Source organism: Ylistrum balloti, unplaced genomic scaffold (assembly GCF_031769215.1).
Source record: "Ylistrum balloti isolate Yb309-2 unplaced genomic scaffold, AGI_CSIRO_Ybal_v1 Utg369876, whole genome shotgun sequence".
Classification (NCBI taxonomy): domain Eukaryota; kingdom Metazoa; phylum Mollusca; class Bivalvia; order Pectinida; family Pectinidae; genus Ylistrum; species Ylistrum balloti.
Window position 1 is genome coordinate 2,000,560 of NW_026782016.1, and position 21,328 is coordinate 2,021,887.

Consider the following 21,328-nt stretch of genomic DNA (forward strand, 5'->3'; position numbering starts at 1 on the left):
TTCATTTCATAGCCATATTGTAGGATATACACCACAATACAATTAAATACTGAGGAAGGTAAATCTAGAGGTAAGGCACATATAAAGGCAATACATTTCCATGTCTAGAGGTAAGGCACATATGAAGGTAATACATTTCCATGTCTAGAGGTAAGGCGCATATGAAGGTAATACATCTCCATGACTAGAGGTAAGGCGCATACAATGGCAAAATACATTTCCATGACTAGAAGTAAGGCGTATAGACATTCAATACAGTTCCACGTAAATGTACATTCTGTAAACAGTTTTGTGGCGCAAGATTAATAATGTATTTCCTTTGACTATAGTAAAGTTAAAGCCTGCATAGAGTAAAACATATCCTTTCCCAATAGAGGGCTTAACATGTTCAGAAAGAGGAAATACCCGTAATATTGGTTACCTGCCTTTGCTCAACTTTTTTCCGCTTGAGTGTGTTCGTTATATTTTCTTAGTCTACCTTTCCGTAAAACACATTTCATTCTCAAGATAACAGAGTATTCATACTGCACAGAGAAAGTATACAAACGCTGAATATAAATACATTTCTCAGTGCAGGTAAGACACAAAAAATCAAAACATTTCAGTGTGTGGGTAAGTTTCATACAGAAAATACATTTCCATTCAGAGGTATGATAATACAGTAAATACAGTTCCATAAACAAGTAAGAAATACTGCAAAACATTTCCAGGCGCGGTAAGACACAAAGCAAAAACATTTCCATGTACGGTAAGACACAAAGCGAAAACATTTCCGGGCGCGGTAAGACACAAAGCAAAAACATTTCCATGTACGGTAAGACACAAAGCGAAAACATTTCCAGGCGCGGTAAGACACAAAGCAAAAACATTTCCATGTAAAGGCAAGAAACATACAGAAAATTCATTTCCATAAACTGGCAAAAGAAACATACCGTAAAACGTTTCCATTTAGAGGTATGATACATACAGTAAATACATTTCAATAAACAGGTTAGACATGTGCGGTAAGACAACACGGGATATGCATTAAAGGTATTTCGTTTTCATTCAGTATCACGTACCAAAAGTGACACGGACAATTTTCGATGTAAGTGGTGTTTTGGTTTTTAACTAATGAAATACTGAAGTTCAATGAAAAAAGTCTTGCATGCCATGTTTCTCATCGAGGATCAAAGAGTCTTGGACGGCCACAACTCATTCGAGGGGTTCTACTTGTTACCATAGCAGAACACTTTCCGGACCCAAACGGGCAATATGAGACTGTGTGCGCGTGATCCCCGGTTGCCTTACAGATGGGGCACCGGAAAGTCCTAAGCACTGGGCACGTCACATGTCCCTTTGCATCCTTGAGGTCATGTGACGTGTAAAACACCTTTGTTTCTCCATTTGTCTTACAGAACTTGCACACGAATTTGTCCTTGCCCTCTGAACAGCCTGTAACGCTTCTGACACTTCTTTGTGCGGTGTTTTTATTCGCGTTACAACGCTGATCAAACGTCGTTTTCACGAGTTCGGTAGCATGCACGTCCATGGGTTGCATCGCAAGTATGTTTTGGTGTAACAAACCCGTGACATCAACAGGAAGGACCGGTAAATGACATGGCGGGGGATTGTCATACATTTTTACACAGAACGAAGTGATGCCAGCGTTGTCATGGCCATTCCCCTCGTTTTGGAATGTCTCGAGTTGATTCATGGTGTCCTTTTCAAGCTGAAGCCTCTCCGGAAGTACTCCTCTATCATATCGTTTACGCTGCCGCACTCCGGAACGCTCGATGTGTTCCTCACTATTTTGTAACACCGTAGCGTGATCCATTTTGGACAGGTTAGATTTTCGTCGCCATGAAGATATCCCGCACGGAAGCATTTGTCCAGTTAATCCGAGATGACGTTGCTGTTTAGACGATGCAGGTACCGTGCTCCCCTCACGTGTAACGACACGTGAGTCTATTGAAGACAACTGTTCGTTTGAAATGAACGCTTGATGCTGGAACACAATTGGAGGTTGGTGCCGTTCCTTTGAACTTATCGGTCGCTGCTGAAACACGTTTCGTGTTGGATCTTTTTTTCGGGACCTGAACAGGAGGTCTTTAACTAAGCATCGTTCCCGTGTGGTCCCCTCGGGTACAAAAGGACCAACAGACCGACAATGAACATTGTTTGGTGTTTCGTACTGTTCCCGTATATTTAACTCTCCCGGCTGGAACATATGTTGTGTCCCATAGCGTTCTACGGAAATTTCTGCGAGTTTCTTTTGTCCAATGTTTATCGCTTCCATGGAATTCTCTAGAGTCTCAAACTGTTCTCGTAGATTCAACTCTCCCTCCTGGAATATATGTTGTGTTTCATAGCGTTCTCCGGAAATTTCTGTGATTTTTTGTTGCTTGCGTCCAATGTTGCTCGCTTCCATGGAAGCCTCTAGAGGAGACTTACAAACTCGTTTCTGACGAGACAATTGAGGTATTGGAAGCAACCCACGATTCGGTTTTGGAATGTCATCCTGTTTTCTCACGGTAGTCTGTGTACAATTGTCGCCGCTCTTTCCCATCGATATCTGTTCCAACATATCACAACCTTCACTTTCTTTGTACTCGTCATCAACAAATATTACACCAGAAAGTCCAAGATAGTCTTTAGTGAGGTTAAAATCCATTTTACTATGTTCGCCTCGTACAGTGACGAATCGTACACTGAGCGCGAATTACAGAATCTACCTCACCAATCCCCAAAATTTGGCAGAGATTCAAAACTCGGTATCACTGTCAACAACATCCGTTATGTTCAGCAGCTCCAGCTAACAGAGGTCAACTTCAAAGGCGGTACCAAGGGACATGCGTCGCTAAGGCCTGTCACGTGAACATCGAGTGTGACCACAACGCAATACGATATTTTGCTTTAGAAAAATAACCGCGCTTGAAACAAAAACAATTTATTTTCCATGTGGATGACAGACGGAGGGGGGTCGGGAGAGCAGGTATCTTCTAGAAATTAAAAACTCCGAAAAGTTCAGGGAAGGGACAATAGTATCTATGTATTTATAGAAAAAACACATACACGGACAAGAATAATTCCCATTAATCTCTACTGCAGTAGAAATAGAAAACATCCTTGTGATTTCAAGTCGAATACGACTTACAACACATTTATATATCCATATTAATGTACGTGTTTAATATATGACTTATGTAGACCTAGAGCTGTATTAACAGGAAAAAAACGCGTTGATTAAATATGCTTACCATTTTCATGGGAAAAAAAATCCTTGTATCTAGTTAGTAGTATTTTGAACAATAAGTATGTAATATTTTGGTATAGATCTCGCTATGTTCTATGAGTGCGTTACCATACGCCTCACCCTATACAACTAGCCCCAGCCAATAAATCTACACGGTAAACGCCAGGAGTAGAACATTTACAGACAATGAATTCCGCTATATAACGTCCAGTCTCTATTATAGACAGACAACCAATGATTCAAAACAAGATCTTCCATTCTACTTCGTAATATATAACTCGTTATATGAGAGAGACCTTCTTGTAACGAGATCCGAAGTAAATCGAGATATGTGGTCTTAATTACATAAATGGGTAGATAATGAGAGTCGTAACAGGAAAAAAAGGGTTCCGTCATATTCAGGTTTGTTGCCTTAAATAAACGCATATCGGCGTCTGCTGTGCCGAGTAAAATATCGATGTAATGCCTTTTCCCTTTCACTAACCAGTCAGAATATTCACATCAGCATGTTTATCTATATGCGTTGTATATTTACATATTTGTTATCGATTTGTTTCACACGTGCACTCCCAGAAATTTCCAAATTATATAATCAATTATATATTACATACGCACTGGTGTAAGATTTCTGCAAAATAAACGAAATCCTCAAATTAATCTCCCTATAAGGCAGATTTGATTCAACGCGGACGTCACGTTTTTCACTCAGCCCAGACAACATTAGACCTGGCATAATAGACATCACAACAATGTCATTACACATGTGTCTTCCGATATCTATGACATGGTCGTGTGACATGGCAATAAAGGTCACTTATATGATAAATAAAGCTAAACATATTTCATTTAATTATTACACAGTATTACCCAGTTAGACATAATAAGTACATCATACATACAAACAATACACATACACAATACATTAGAATACCCAGACTTTCAATACTTCCATGACATTTTTTATAATCAATTTCTGTTTCACAAAATAGATATAAGAATGATTTTATTTATAGTGACTAAATTTAATATTGCACTTATTCGATGGAATAGATAATAAATTGTCTTTATTACAATTGTCTGACTTTGTACCTTAGGAGGATCCCCCGACCATTACTGTGGGTTAGGCTGTACCCAACAATAGATTATAGACGACTTACATAATACTATAGACACAGTTAAAGAGGGATAATTGTGTTATTGAATACGTGTTTTGGTATTCCACAATTCGTCAGACGAGACGTTCATCAATACCGAATCATCGCTATTAAATCATAATGATACTTTTATTAAAAATAATTATGAGAAAGAAAGGGCCGTTTATTACTAGTGTTTCTCTGTGGAACTCATATGTTATGTTATCGAACAAAGAAAATACATCCTTTATCGATTTTCTTAGTGTCGACACAAATAATAACTGCTCCCCAGCCAAGGTTGGTAGCAAAATGTGCACTGTGATACCGAAAGTGCCGACCATGTTTTTGATGTGCATTTCTTGGTCAAGATAGGATTTCTGGATGTAAAATCGTGATTATTAGAATTTTGTACCTACAAACGGTATAATAGATATTTATGCTTGAGGTTTATTAATAGAAATTGTAGCTATTTTTGCGCTGGATTTCCGGAAATCATCGCTATCTCTGGATAACGTATCGATCGAGTTGGACCCGGTGAGATCGTGGGGTAATACGAGATAATGTCGTCTCTCTTCTCGTGTATCGGGGGCAAAAATCCACTGAAGAAATCCAAAAAGAAGAAAGGAAAAGAGCCAGAAGACAGGAAGGTAAGAATGGCGAGCAGTACGAAAGCACATGTGTATGTATATGTGTGCGGTGAAATACATACGCTGCGATACACATAAACAGCTGCCATAAACATAGCAATGTGCCCGAGGTCACATGACTACCGGCATCTGTTAGTTTTCACAAATTAGGCATATTATGAGTATGTAGGGTCTTTTCTCGTACCGATACAATGCAGCATTGTTATACTATTTCAAATTTGTAAACAACTAAATAGCACACGTGTCTACTTGCTCATTGTGGTATAAGACCACGGCGCACATGGCCTCGAAGCTCGTGCCTGTTGTCTCGGGGGGACGAATACAGCGCTATACGTGTATTCATGCTTCTGGTTTTGATATGTCTTATTTCACTGCTCATCAATCACACACACAGATTTAAGTATTGTTATTATGGCAGATTAATTCCACATTGTAGATTCATGTATATATAAATAAACATGAAATACTTTTAATGTTTGAAATCGTGTCTAATAATTTACAGTAGTCATAACAGAATATCTCAAAATATCCACGAAGAAATATATTTACACACACTCTAATACCTGATAATTTTATTAGAGTATTCATAATTCATTTTTACAATCACTTTTAAATGTTGGTGTGACCTCCATGACCTCATATAAACAGATACACGTTTACCTACACGTACCTACCCTATTTATTTGTTGTATGTTTATACATTACGTTGTTCACGTGCCCAATTCAAAAGTAATAAACGTGTTATGAGTAAATACATTGTTTTCTTTGTATAAACTTGTAATTCCCGTGGATATTACTTCAGTATTGAGACAATGCCTGATTAACACTACCTGTGTCTGGCTTACTGGTGTTTAAATAATCTCGTATTAATCACCACCAAATCGAACGGGCAATGGCTGCTTCAAACATATCGAGCCAATCACAAAGTGTATTTGACAAACGGTCATTTAAGTCCGTGGTCCTATTGAATATATGCATGCCCTCGATATAATCTTAACCAACACACTAACAGCTGAACACTCTTAACACAAGCAGGGGAGCGGTTATTATTTGTCTTGTTAAGCATTGGCATTCCATAAGCATGTGGATATCTGGAATGCCATCTAAACGCATTTCAGCGCTAGTAGTAACCATTTTCAATGTAAACCTTTTTATAACATAAGTATTACACGCTTTTCATTACTTCTTATACTGTTGTCAGCTCATGAACTGGGAGTATACAACGGTTTTTAGTCAGTTTTCTCCATAGCTATGCCATACAATGAACGCCATCTATATCAGCCACAATAATAACTTATAAAACAAACCTGGTGTGGCATACGGATATATTTGTCATACGTGAATTGTCAGTCCTAATAAGGTCTATACACATTTTTAAATAAAATTTTCTTGATCATGGAATTTTGTAAAGCTCGGCGTTGTGATTCTTTTCGTTCAACTTAACCCAAGCGCCTGGAAATAAGTGTGAATTTTCTTTACAGTGAGTATTCTGCACCTTGTAGTTATTATCATTTGTAAAGTTTCACGTACCTGTGTATATAATGAACAGTGAACATGTTTTATAACACTCTACTATATGTTATGTATATTGTTATTGTTCATCACGAGAGCGAGTAAGAATTTCGGATCAAGTTTTAATATCAAAATTTTTTTAAGGTGGAAAGTAAATGAGATTTTCAATTTGTGTTGACGAAGACACTAACATGGATCTTATCGGAACTTCGAAGTGTTTTTTAAACGATATCTACGTGCTCCATAAGCGTCGTTGAGATATGCTTGTTTGTAATCGATGCCTTTTAACTGAAGGAACCTGCATTTGTCGAATGCTCAGGACGTCAAACCGTTTATAGAACAGCGCCTTGGTCAGTGTGGAGAGCCGATCAATGTGACCAGCCAATGGGCCGTTGTCACTACAGACAATGTACATAGATAGCCGTCCTATTTCTAGATAGAAAAAAACTGGTACAAAACAGCATTGATCTGCAGTTGCAGCACGTGAATCGTTTATCATCTGCTTGGTGATTTAAACAGACGGTTTTATTCTTAGCTGTAAATGTAAGGATTCTTCAAACAATATCTTTGACAGCCTGTCTCTTTTTTGTCGTTAGGCAACGGTTGATATTTATTTTCATGGTATCTATGAATAGTTGATAAAAACTGTATTTAAATATTCATTTCTTCTCGTTTTGTCTTGTTTGCACAGAAGAAGCCCGAACCTGTCCCGGAGAAAGAAGATGGGGCTACACCAATTGTCGAGGAAATTAAACCCGAACAGGCGCTACCTGTCGAAAAGTCTCCACTTCAGGTAAAATATATTAAAAAAAAAATGAAAAAATACAACAAAACATTGTGCAATTTCCACGTTATCAGAGTTATCGATCTCTACTCCATTATCTGACTTCGCTTCATTTTGCGCTATCTCTTCAGTCTATTCTTGTAGTATATGCCGAGGCGTGCACTATATTTCTGTGCGGAAGCGGTTTTTGTAAACGTTACAAGCGCTCAAAGTAGATGACGTTTCACTGACGTCATGGAAAAACCGGAAGTCGATGTGACGTTTTGTGTCCTGCGGTATATGAGAAGGTTGCTATATTCGTATTTATATCAACATTCACACAGGATAAGACGGAAGGTATCGGTATTATTAAGTACAATACTTCATAACAAGCGTTTAATGATGTGCATGCATTATCAGAGGACGATTGTAAACACAGAAAATTAGTTTAGTGATATCATAACAGTCGTGGGGGCAGACTGAACGGTTTTAAATTTTGATTTCATCAGTGATGTTAATGTCGTATACAGTTGATTGACTTGTATTTCAAGTGAAATCAGAGGTCTTTATGTTTGTGCAAAGTTTTTTTTCTTGAGAAATTTAACAAGTTCTGAAATTTTTTTTTAAAAAATTGTACATATAGTTCTTTCTCGAGCTCCTACTTACTTACAAAAAGGATGTTGGTTATTTTGCTGGTATGAATAAGTTGACCTTTTATTTCTTGGTTTTCTTAGATAGAGCCTGTTCAGTGATGATTTTAGCAGGCGATAAAACCAAAACATAGAAGGTCTGTTAGTAAATTGAAAAGTTTCAATATTTTCTCATAAGTTTTAATTCATTTGCCGTATAAAACATTCTTTTCAACCGATTTTTTCTAAACACTAACTATAACGTTAGGGTATTTGCGTTTTTTACCTAAACATTTCTCTACAGAAGACGTAGCGGAATGAAAAGTGATGTAATTATTAAAAATGTTTTTAGGTGATACGGAATGAATTATAAATGCATTTAATTGATGAAAATTGTTCTAATTATGGTTGCGCAACGTTACTTAAGTTTTTGTTATTAGTTATTGAATATAGGATCGAAATGCAAAATTGCATTGTTTTCGGTGTCATCCGGTTTAACCTTTGACACGAGAGCGTTCGGATAGTTGATATTTATTTAGTTATTCCCGTTAAAAGTGGATATCACTCATGACCATTATATTACATACATGTATATTCAAACTTTAAAGGTGATACTATACTGTAATGGGAGTAGGTACAGTAATTGACTTCGAATAGACGATGGACCTATATCATATATTAAAGCGACATCACGGTAAAACGACATCTAAAAAATGTTTAAACACTATTTGGTAGTGGTGGGCTGTTCATATCCTCTTGGGTTCGTGATCCGCTCTCCATTGTACGTTAATCCTGCGTGTTATCGCCATTTCTTGACAAGAACTGGACGTATTTTTCTCTCATTTCACATAGACAGTCTCTATGGTCATTAGTTATGACTAATACATTTTAGGACTGACCAATAAATTGTAATGATCGACAGGCAACAATCTTGGATTTTGAAAATAAGTTTTACGCTATGTCTTGAGAAGTAATGAACGCTTTATTGTAAATTTCATGCGTTGACTCTCATTGTTGTCTAGTTAGTAAAGGATCAATTTTGGTCTGATACAATCGGGCCGACAGGCAGTCGTTCTGTCTTTTGGCAGACCAGTTTGTTTTTTATCGCTATTAACGTTATTGAAGTACTGAATGGATCTTGAAAAAACATCCTGTGTAGACTGTCCTTAGCTTTGCATCATAGTTTTTAGGACTTAGCAGAAAGTAGTTCTAGTTTACTGTCATTATAATTCTCAAAATATTTGATAATTTGTTCTCAGATATTTTGTATAGATTCCCCTTGGTCCTTAATTTACATTTCCAATCTTCTGACTATTTAAACAGAAAAACAAAATCAAAACAAACAAACGCAAAAAACTCTACGTTTGTTTTAACTATTTCTGTAGATGCACTGGTTCGGTACTTTTAACCTTTTAATAATATTGCCACTTCTGAAAAAGGAAAACATCCAACTGACTTAAAAGCAACACATACAATACAGTGACGGGCGTCAAGATCACTTTGCGATTTGTTTTGATTCTAACGCTTTTGGAAGGCATCATCATTACTTTTATATTGTACTTTTTCCTGAAAGGAGATATTGTTTTAAGTCACTAAGTGATATCACTATGTTTGAATAAGCAGAATCAAATGCTCTAGGTTTGAAGTGATATGCGTGTATCTAATTCATTAGTTTAGAATAGTTGGTATAACATGTGTATCACGAAATTTCCCATTTAAATTTAAATGAGTATTCAGTGATTCGAATTCACTTTCTCGGTTATTTGGAGTTTTTGGGAGTAAAGATTATAACAGTGCACATCAGCACTCTGTTATTAAAAATATACCGAATGTTGTATTTTGAAACTGACTGTGTGTATTGTTTCTTGTATAACGCTTCGTTCCACTTCTGTGATATATGATGTTTCAGTTCCCGCTCTCGTTTTTTTTTTAGATATTTTCCCCTTCTCCCGCGATATATTGTTTCAGTTCCCGGTCCCGCTAGATATACTTTTGTTTTCTATTTCTGTTACTGCGATATATTGTTTCAGTTCCCTGTCCCGCTAGATATACTTTTTTCTGTTCCTACTGCCGCGATATATTGTTTCATTTCCCGGTCCTGCTAGATATACTTTTTTCTGTTCCTACTGCCGCGATATATTGTTTCAGTTCCCTGTCCCGCTCGATATACTTTTTTCTGTTCCTATTACTGCGATATATTGTTTCAGTTCCCGGTCCCGCTAGATATACTTTTTCTGTTCCTACTGCCGCGATATATTGTTTCAGTTCCCTGTCCCGCTAGATATACTTTTTTCTGTTCCTATTACTGCGATATATTGTTTCAGTTCCCTGTCCCGCTAGATATACTTTTTTCTGTTCCTACTGCCGCGATATATTGTTTCAGTTCCCGGTCCCGCTAGATATACTTTTTTCTGTTCCTATTACTGCGATATATTGTTTCAGTTCCCTGTCCCGCTTGATATACTTTTTCTGTTCCTATAACTGCGATATATTGTTTCAGTTCCCTGTCCCGTTTGATATACTGTTTTCTGTTCCTATTACTGCGATATATTGTTTCAGTTCCCGGTCCCGCTAGATATACTTTTTTCTGTTCCGACTGCCGCGATATATTGTTTCAGTTCCCTGTCCCGCTAGATATACTTTTTCTGTTCCTGCTGCCGCGATATATTGTTTCAGTTCCCTGTCCCGCTAGATATACTTTTTCTGTTCCTATTACTGGGATATATTGTTTCAGTTCTTGGTCCCGCTAGATATACTTTTTTCTGTTCCGACTGCCGCGATATATTGTTTCAGTTCCCTGTCCCGCTAGATATACTTTTTTCTGTTCCTATTACTGCGATATATTGTTTCAGTTCCCTGTCCCGCTAGATATACTTTTTTCTGTTCCTACTGCCGCGATATATTGTTTCAGTTCCCGGTCCCGCTAGATATACTGTTTTCTGTTCCTATTACTGCGATATATTGTTTCAGTTCCCTGTCCCGCTAGATATACTTTTTTCTGTTCCTACTGCCGCGATATATTGTTTCAGTTCCCGGTCCCGCTAGATATACTGTTTTCTGTTCCTATTACTGCGATATATTGTTTCAGTTCCCTGTCCCGCTTGATATACTTTTTCTGTTCCTACTGCCGCGATATATTGTTTCAGTTCCCTGTCCCGCTAGATATACTTTTTCTGTTCCTATTACTGCGATATATTGTTTCAGTTCTTGGTCCCGCTAGATATACTTTTTTCTGTTCCTACTGCCGCGATATATTGTTTCAGTTCCCTGTCCCGCTAGATATACTTTTTTCTGTTCCTATTACTGCGATATATTGTTTCAGTTCCCTGTCCCGCTAGATATACTTTTTTCTGTTCCTACTGCCGCGATATATTGTTTCAGTTCCCTGTCCCGCTTGATATACTTTTTTCTGTTCCTACTGCCGCGATATATTGTTTCAGTTCCCTGTCCCGCTAGATATACTTTTTTCTGTTCCTACTGCCGCGATATATTGTTTCAGTTCCCTGTCCCGCTAGATATACTTTTTTCTGTTCCTATTACTGCGATATATTGTTTCAGTTCCCTGTCCCGCTAGATATACTTTTTTCTGTTCCTACTGCCGCGATATATTGTTTCAGTTCCCTGTCCCGCTTGATATACTTTTTTCTGTTCCTACTGCCGCGATATATTGTTTCAGTTCCCTGTCCCGCTAGATATACTTTTTTCTGTTCCTACTGCCGCGATATATTGTTTCAGTTCCCTGTCCCGCTAGATATACTTTTTTCTGTTCCTACTGCCGCGATATATTGTTTCAGTTCCCTGTCCCGCTAGATATACTTTTTCTGTTCCTACTGCCGCGATATATTGTTTCAGTTCCCTGTCCCGCTAGATATACTTTTTCTGTTCCTACTGCCGCGATATATTGTTTCAGTTCCCTGTCCCGCTAGATATACTTTTTTCTGTTCCTATTACTGCGATATATTGTTTAAGTTCCCTGTCCCGCTTGATATACTTTTTTTTCTGTTCCTATTACTGCGATATATTGTTTCAGTTCCCTGTCCCGCTAGATATACTTTTTTTCTGTTCCTACTGCCGCGATATATTGTTTCAGTTCCCTGTCCCGCTAGATATACTTTTTTCTGTTCCTATTACTGCGATATATTGTTTCAGTTCCCTGTCCCGCTAGATATACTTTTTCTGTTCCTATTACTGCGATATGTTGTTCCAGTTCCCTGTCCCGCTAGATATATTTTATTCTGTTCCTATTACTGCGATATATTGTTTCAGTGCCATGTCCCGCTAGATATACTTTTTTCTGTTCCTAGTACTGCGATATATTATTTCAGTTCCCTGTCCCGCTAGATATACTATTTGTGTTCAAACTCTCACGATATATCATTTTTTTGTCCCTAACCTCACGATATTTTATATTTCCATTCCTCTAATTTCTCAATCTCCGCTATACATGTTTCGGTTTCCATTCCCGCTCTGTATGTTTCAGTTCCCGCTCCCGATATATATAATGATTCAGTTTCCGCTCCCGATATACATAATTTTTTAGTTCCCTCTTCTAATATATATAATGTTTCAGTTCCCCGCTCCCGATATATATAATATATACATCATGTTTTAGTTCCCGCTCCCGATAGATATAGTGTTTCAGTTCCCGCTCCCGATATATATAATATTTTAGTTCCCGCTCCTGATATACATTATGTTTTAGTTCCCGCTACCGATAGATATAGTGTTTCAGTCCCCGCTCCCGATATATATAATATTTTAGTTCCCGCTCCTGATATACATTATGTTTTAGTTCCCGCTCCCGATAGATATAGTGTTTCAGTTCCCGCTCCCGATATATGTAATATTTTAGTTCCCGCTCCTGATATACATTATGTTTTAGTTCCCGCTACCGATAGATATAGTGTTTCAGTTCCCGCTCCCGATATATATAATATTTTAGTTCCCGCTCCCGATATACATTATGTTTTAGTTCCCTCTCCCGATATATATATATATAATATTTCAGTTCCCGCTCCCGATATATATATAATGTTTCAGTTCCCGCTCCCGATATATATAATATTTTAGTTCCCGCTCCCGATAGATATATATGTTTCAGTTCCCGCTCCCGATATATATAATATTTTAGTTGCTGCTCCCGATATACATTATGTTTTAGTTCCCGCTCCCGATAGATATAGTGTTTCAGTTCCCGCTCCCGATATATATATATATAATATTGCAGTTCCCGCTACCGATATATATAACATTTCAGTTTCCGCTCCCGATATATATTGTTTTAGTTACCTCCACTGTTATATATAAAATCAGTTTCCATTCCTGATGTATATTATAATGATTCAGTTCTCACTCCCTCTCTCATAATTGCTCCTGTTGTCCATACATATATATGACATCGTCTGTCTCATATGCCTCCGTGTTGTTATTGCTGTTTCATCGATATGCGAGTGTTTGTGACATAGTTTTGGCTGTTCGTGTAAAATATGCAAAAGTCCTTTTTGTAGTAACATTTCCGATTACTTCTACTCCAAAGCCGAAGAATATTATGTAAAGGGACGGTACTAACTTTTAAAGTCAAATGTAAACGAACAAAATGTTGTAAAAGGCAAGAAAAACAGAGATACATGTACATCACTTTCATAGACATTGTAACATAAAACCCATCTTAGATAACAAATTGTCATTGTTGTTGTGTCAATATTCAAGTGGATATTTCGGACTGGTATATAGACATTGATTTTGTATATTTTCAGGTGAACATAGAAAATGCCAAGCTTCGGCAGGTTGAGAAAGCCCAGGAAAGTCATGCCAAGGTGGACGAGCCTGTCAGTCCACTACTCAAGGAGCTCCATGAGAAGTTCCAACAGAGGAAGGACAAATCGAAGGTCGGAGCAGACGGCGACCAGAACACGGTCTTACCGGAGGAGGGTTGTCAGGAGAGCAAACCGGACAATGTCGTTCCGACGGGAGAGGTGGCAAAACAGAACTTGCCAAAGAACTTCGCAAAGAATGCCATACCGCCAGCGTCGAGTCAGGACCATGAACCGGAACTTTGTCTAATGAGGACGCGCATTACACAGGTGGAGCGCGAGAATGATCGTTTGAAGGTTACAATAGACGAGCTGAAGAATGAGGAGCGAAAGAAGAGTACTGAGGCAGAGGAATCTGCAAAACTCGTGGGGAAATTACAAGTCGAGGTGGGTGTACTGAAAAAGGAGAAGGAAGATCTTTTAGTTGAAGTTGAAACTCAGCGTGCTAGAGCAGAAAGTTATGTCAATTCTCAAGCTAGGAGCGATCATGAGAATGACTTGGACAATGCTAAAGGCAGGGAGGAAATCCTCGAGGCAATCGGTCATCTAGACAGGGTGTGCTCAGCGTACGAGCCGGTCGTCGAAAAGGTAGAGAAAATAGAAGAAGATTTAGACCGCGAACGTAAGGATGAAAAGTTATCAGAAAGACTAGCAGTTGTTGAGGAAAATCGCGGTAAAATCAGCGATGATGTGATGGGTTTGCTCAAGAGTCTTCAGGAACTGGAGTGTCGGATCATACGCCTCGAGGTCAGTAAGGACGACGAGGAGGCCATGGAGGCAATTTCAATGAAGGTAGTTCAGCGTCTGTCGGTGGCAGAAGAGGACCACTCCAGTTTGACAAGAGAAGTTGGTGCCCTCTCGCATTCATATTCAGACATGGAACTAAGGCTAACGCAAATAGAGGATCAAAAAAATGCTTTAAGCGTCCAGATTGAGACGTACACTGCTGAATCAATTCAACTGAAACAAACTATTGAGGACCAGATGAGAATGTTGAAAAACAACGAGGAGGCGCTAGCAGAGGCCTCATCCTTTAGAACGGTGAAAGAACAGGAGTTACAGGAAGCTACAACAAGATACGAAAAAGCAGCTGCTCAATTGAAAGAGGAGGAACAGAAGTACTCAAAGCTGGAGACAGACATGAAGGACATTCGACAGAAGTATCAAGATCTCATGGAGAGGTAAGTTTTATTTTCTTAAAGTGACATTTTTGTATCCTTATATCCAAATATGTAAAATAAAGCTTCACATTATGCTTTTTTTACCAAGCCTATCTAAATGTGTCCGAACATCCGAAGGGAAAGTATGCAAGATTGGTGTCTCGTCAATTTGAAGGTCACACTTAATATCTATTAATTTGTAAATGAAGGATTATTTAGATAACTTCATAAAGATTCAAGTGTTTTTAGTCTTTAACGTGACTGGTTAGTGTTAAACTGTTTAATTAGAACTGACACTGTTTGTACGCAGGCTAATGAAGATTTTGTAAGTACAGGGTATTAGCTACTTCCAAACTTTTATTTATTGATGTATTTTTAAATTGGCTTGTTTACATTACAATATACGGACTATGTATATTACGATATAGTTTTGTGATTGCCTGTTAAATTTATTCCTTTTAAGTTTTCAATTCCTTGAGTTGTAGAATCGTTGTTATACTTTTCTTCTGTATCAAAATATGCATGTAAGTAAAACAGTCACGCTTCGCTGAACTATCATATGTCGTGCAGATCTGACGTCGTATGTTTCTAATTCAAGCAGTCTGGGTCTTCTGCGGAGTGCTTATGTCAGTTTTGAAGTTGAATATACATGTACGGTCTTATTGTCTTAATGACAGAAGAATGAAAAAGATGCACCATGTAGAAATATGAATCAAATATTGTAGAAATATAGCGTTCACCTGAAAAATTTGTTTTCCCAGAATGATATCATGGGGTATGCAGAATTTGACCTTTCTATTAAACGACGACGTACCTCACACACTCCATGTTACCTGATCCCAACAAGTGATGGTAGTTCTGTTCTCATTCTTACCTGTTTATTCTCATTATTTAATTGTAGACACGTCGTGACAAATAGGCATAACTATAACTGTCTGAAAAAAGCAATATCAAATTATTTACAATTTGCAATGTTGCTGGTAACTAATTTAATAACTTCCTGAATTGATGGATCCTCTTGGCTCGATGGTAATCTCGAACTTGTTATCCCTGCTCAAATGCTATATTGATATATAAAATATGTTATTGTTATATAAATGAGCTCTGTCTCGTTTGAACTGAACTTGGTAAAAACAAAACACAATTCTATATTTAGGAACAGTTGCTCCACGGGTATATAGCATGTTTATAACGAAATTTTGTGTTTTCCTATTGACAGACTATTGTATGTATTCTACTCCATATAAAATTCACAATATAGACCTAAAGTTATTTGCTTCAAAGTGTTATGTATGACATTTCTTTATTATTTCTGACATTATTTGATGCTAATTTTTGCATTATTTGATGCTAATGTTTACATTATTTGATGTTAATTTTTACATTATTTGATGCAAATGTTTACATAGTTTGGTGTTTATTTGGACACTGTTGGATGTTTATTTTGACACTGTTTGATGTTAATTCTGACAATTTTCTGTCGATTCTCTTCGATATCAAACATAAATATGAAATGAAATATCTGTTTTTACTAAACAGGGCTTTTTTTATCGAATGAATTTTCCTCTGTAGCTGTTGTTCACAACGTGAAAAAGGATGAATAAAGAAAGAACTGTCAATTTGGTGCATGGTTAGATATTCACTTCATTGTGTAAAGTCTCTTTTGGAACAATGTTAATGTATCCCCATTTTATGGGACATACGTTTCAAAGGATTCATTGGTATTTTCATTTTGTTTGAAATCTGCAAATTGTTTTGTTGAAATGTGTGTATAAACTTGAATAAACAAAGAATCTCTGGCATCAATTTTACCGTACTGATATATTTAACACAGGTATAGGAGTGTTACAGCCGATGAGGTGATAGAAAGGGATGATGTGACCCTTGTCACTATGAAAGTCGACGAAGATGTCCCTATCAACATCTCAGAGAGGTTTCACAAAGAGCTCTACTGCGATAAGTGGGCAAATGCTTTCGAAAAATTAAACACTACCTTCAAAAGGGATGAAAAAAAGGCTCTTCAAATTCTCATGGACTTCTGCACGGTAAATTACTTTATATTTGTTAGATTTTCAGAGAGTAAAAATCGATCTTTCGAGTCAATTATTGGCATAGGGTATATCATCGAAATAGTTTCTTAGTTGATTGCTGTTAACTTATGACTGTTTGTAGCTATGTTAATCGGTACATAGCTCGTGAGAAACAGACGTGGTATATCGCCAAGTCGTTCACTGCTAGGATAAGAAACCAATCGAGGGGGTACTCATGCACTCAAACTGTCATCAGTTTGTTATTTTGCTATAGGCAAATATCAGAAGGCAAAATGCGTTTATCAGTTCTGTATTCACAAATACTTCAAAATATCGAAACAAATGGTGGCAAAAGGTAATCCCACTTGAGTGCAATTTTAGATGTAACAGTTCACCACTTTACGAAGGTAGACAGAATGTAGGGCGGTCTGATCTTCATCAATTAATCGCACGCCTCCAGTTAAACAAAAAATGAATGATTTGTCATTAATAATCGGAAACACAAACGAGACTATCCTATGACAAGTATTTGTCCGAATGATGAAAAGCACATTTTTGTTTGGGTTTAATTTGCTCGGAGTTTAAGGTGCTCATAACAGCCAGCATAGCACCTGATCATATCCTCATTAACAGAAAGTTGTGCTATCTATTTGCGGATTGAAGCAAACAGATAGCACAGCTTTCTGTGATCGTTTCACAAAAGCTCATTGATACAAATACTTGGGAAGCATGCTTGCTATAAATTCAATCCATAATCTATCTGATATATGATTGTTGGCATGCATTCTAAGATAGCGTGCACTTGCTTCTACTAATTTACTGATGGAACACGAGACAAATGCTTAACTTATGTACGATTACTCTCACCGCTGTCACAATTTCTGACTCGCTTTGAAATAATGATGTTTCTCATGTTATATTGGTGTCTCAAACGAATGTTTCTTATTTAAATTGTGCATTCATGTCCCATAGTTCAAATAAGTTCAAAAACAGTTGATGGTAAGCTATGTGAATTTTTTCACAGTTGAATGTAAGCCCAATTAAATGTTCACAGTTGATGGTAAGCCCAATGAAATTTTTCGTAGTTGGATAAAACCTTTCTGGAATTTTCTACCAAATGATGGTAAACTCAATAAAATTTTCACAGTTGATGGTAAACTCAATAAAATTTTCACAGTTGATGGTAAGCTCAATGAAATTTTTACTGTTGATGGTAAGCTCAATGAAATTTTCACAGTTGATGGTAAGCTCAATGAAATTTTTACAGTTAATGGTAAACTCAATGAAATTTTCACAGTTGATGGTAAGCTCAATGAAATTTTTACAGTTGATGGTAAACTCAATGAAATTTTCACAGTTAATGGTAAGCTCAATGAAATTTTCACAGTTGGTAAACTTAATGAAATTTTCACAGTTGATGGTAAGTTCAATGAAATTTTCACAGTTGATTCTAAGTTCAAGGATTTCTTTTTGATATCTCAATGTTTCACTAGGAATATTTTCCACATCTGAAGGCAACCTGGAAAATGTTCGAATATAAATGGTACCCTCGAGAATGTGTTTTACATTTGAACGATCCGTTTAAAAAAAGTTATACATCTTGATAACATGACTAAGTAAATGTTTCTCATGTCCATTATTGGTCGCCCAGACAAGTATTGGACAGTTAAAGATTGATGGTATGCTCAAAAATGCTTTTTACTGTAACGTAAGAGTTTCTTTTATAGCTTTTACCAGAAAATGTCTCGGATTTGGGCTCGATATTATTTCGTAGTTGCTGATCATGTATAGATTGTGATCCGTTTATACCGTCTCCTATATAACTGTACTTTTGGGACTGACTGTACATGCCGCGGCAGTTATGAAACAGCAGACGCTTCATCGATCGGCACCTCTTAGAGGCTCCTACGTAATGGTAGACATGCAGGTTTACCAATCCTCACGTAGACATGTAGTCGTCACAGCATTGTGTACACAGGATATTCATAAAATCACATTATCAATAGAGGACATTTAATTGTTTCCTGTTGAATAATGTATTTCACGAGTGAGACAAAATAGATATTTTCGACGTGTGTAAAGCATAAGCGAAAATGTCAAAACAGTCTATACTCACTCGGTAATTTTAGTACCAAAGCCTGAATTAGATTTCTAAAATACTTACAACTACTAAGAATAAAGTGGCATTTATCATGAATATGGAGAACGCGTCTGTAAAAGTTGTGTAAAGATTGAGATTACGCTTCACCTTGCTACCCCTAAGTGATAAGTTCTGTTTAGTTGTATAGGGCTTCCTTCTTATATTGGTTTTCTCAAATTTAGGATTGATTGAAAGAAAGAGGGTAAACACATTTTCGATTTTGAAATATCAAGATTTTTAAAAAAAAAAAAAAAAGAAGAGAAAAGATAGGCTTCCGGATATTTTGAGTCTCATGGGACATCTTTCTTTTTTTACTTTTCCTGTGAAAATGTTGAATGACGTTTTGTCTATGAATAAAATAACAATTTTAAGAAAAGTGAGATTTATTATTTTTGAACATCCTTAATCCACTATTGACATGATATAATTATATGAATATCAGACAATCAAGGAGAATGCAGAAAAAAGGGGAAACATTCAAACTGGCATGGACCTTGAACAGATAAATAAGGTCAATATCCCTTTGAGATTTTCTTCTTCTTTCGGGTTGATTTGTGTCATTGACTGTTTGAATTATGAGCTGCATATTTGATGTTTTTGATAGTTGTGATATTTTTGTATTTTAGGAGGTGTACCTTCATTGTCGCCGTATAGCTCGCCAGCAGATAGATATGGTCTGGTCACTCCTTTGTAACCCTACTGCGGCCCAGGTCCGTGGGGGCCTCTCTCGTAGGACATCAACGGCGGTACGTACAAGATATACAGCGATGGAATTTTAAGTCAAAGTGAAGGAAAATAATGGATAGTTTTGATACCTGATTTGTTGAAAAATAATACAGTTTATAACACATATGTATTTTGGATATGTGCACGATTCCATTGCTCTTTCAGAAGCTGCCTCCCCCGGACTCCGTGCCTGCTGTATTACGGGACCTGATCTCGGAGTACCGCCGAAAACCGAACAAGGAGTTTGTCGACCACCTGTATGACGTATGGTTGTTTCTAGTTTATTTGTATCTAAGTTTAGATTACATACTGTATATTTGGTCCTTTCACAAATAAAAGTTAGAACGTTCTTAGACAGGTATCTGTAAGGAATCTATGAATATATTCTGTACCATAAACTCTCTTTTTGTTAATGTGATCGGGAGAGATTCGTCAGAAGAACGACATCGAACGCCAGTTTTGTAGAATCTCGGTTAGATAAAAAAAAAATAGACAAAAATTCATACACACGAATATAAAAGTATTTTTATATTTAATCTGTTCGCACGATACGCCTTATCTAAACCTATGACTGACAATTGGGTTACTAATCATTACTATATACAGTAGTATACTACTTTATAGTTGATTATATGGTGAAATGTACATGAACGTAGGTAGTACAACCAGATGAGTAACAAAGAGTATGATGATATCCTCTTCAAAATGGCTCTTTTCATTTCAGGATTTCCTTGGACAGCTGGACTTTGAGAAGTCTCGCCATTTACGTAACGTGCACGAACGAGAGGTGAACGAGATTAAGTCGTATATCCGGAAATGTTTGGAGCTGAGCTGGGAAATGGTGGTACAGCAACCTCCTATGTACCTTCAGTTCAAAGTCCGACACGGGTCTGAAGCGGACACCACCAAGTTCGACTTTTACTCTCACCCCGGACACAAGACAGATTATCTGGTGTGGCCGGCTCTTCTTAGGGATGAGAACGGACCTCTGCTACAGAAAGGGGTCATACAAGCGATTCCAGATAAACCCTGAATATTTCAACCCTCAAACTCATTTGATGATCAGCTCATTGTATAAGAAACACTCTTCATTTCAGGATCCAGGATTTCAGGATGTCCCGCCACAAGACATGACTAATAGGCTTCTGGAAACAAGTTCATTCTATCCATCATATACAGTATCTTAAAACCACATTTTCCCCATATTCACGTAGTCCCTGTTTGAAATCCATGTCTAATTGCGTACAGGGATGGTAACAGATTATGTATGGATGTTTGTTGTGTATGCAAGATATGTGTGAAGCAACGTGTACATAGACTGGGTTGGAATGTTAAGGTTACATTGTGTTAGACTACAATCCCTTTTATGGAATTTACATAAACCTGTTTTTGATTGTTACTTAATTGACTGTACAATGCAACTATCAATAAGTCCCTGTCGTTAATCGATTAATAATGTGTTAGGAATGAACCATTTAGTAACTGTAAATAGGGAGGGGGAAGGGCTTGTGGTAACATCGTGGTAACTTCGTCATTATCT

At 37.2% G+C, this 21,328-nt stretch overlaps 1 protein-coding gene across 1 annotated transcript; it reads left to right on the plus strand.

Moving 5' to 3' along the window:
* The first annotated feature begins 4,928 nt into the window (after positions 1–4,928).
* LOC132546182 (golgin subfamily A member 6-like protein 24) lies at positions 4,929–21,012 on the plus strand. The gene is made up of 8 exons (XM_060209890.1): positions 4,929–5,015; positions 7,219–7,320; positions 13,676–14,913; positions 15,203–15,217; positions 16,727–16,937; positions 19,689–19,808; positions 19,954–20,052; positions 20,513–21,012. Exons 1-8 carry the CDS (start codon positions 4,929–4,931, stop codon positions 20,819–20,821), a joined length of 2,181 nt encoding a protein of 726 aa, XP_060065873.1. The 3' UTR covers positions 20,822–21,012.
* Positions 21,013–21,328: the final 316 nt, after the last annotated feature.

What these genes read in the sequence shown, in the direction of transcription:
- LOC132546182 (XM_060209890.1), top strand. Translation starts at nt 4,929, where the DNA reads ATGTCGTCTCTCTTCTCGTGTATCGGGGGCAAAAATCCACTGAAGAAA. An exon ending in TCGAAAAGTCTCCACTTCAG is followed by an intron (nt 7,321 to 13,675) that starts GTAAAATATATT and finishes GTATATTTTCAG; the next exon opens with GTGAACATAGAAAATGCCAA. An exon ending in TTGTCGACCACCTGTATGAC is followed by an intron (nt 20,053 to 20,512) that starts GTATGGTTGTTT and finishes TTTTCATTTCAG; the next exon opens with GATTTCCTTGGACAGCTGGA.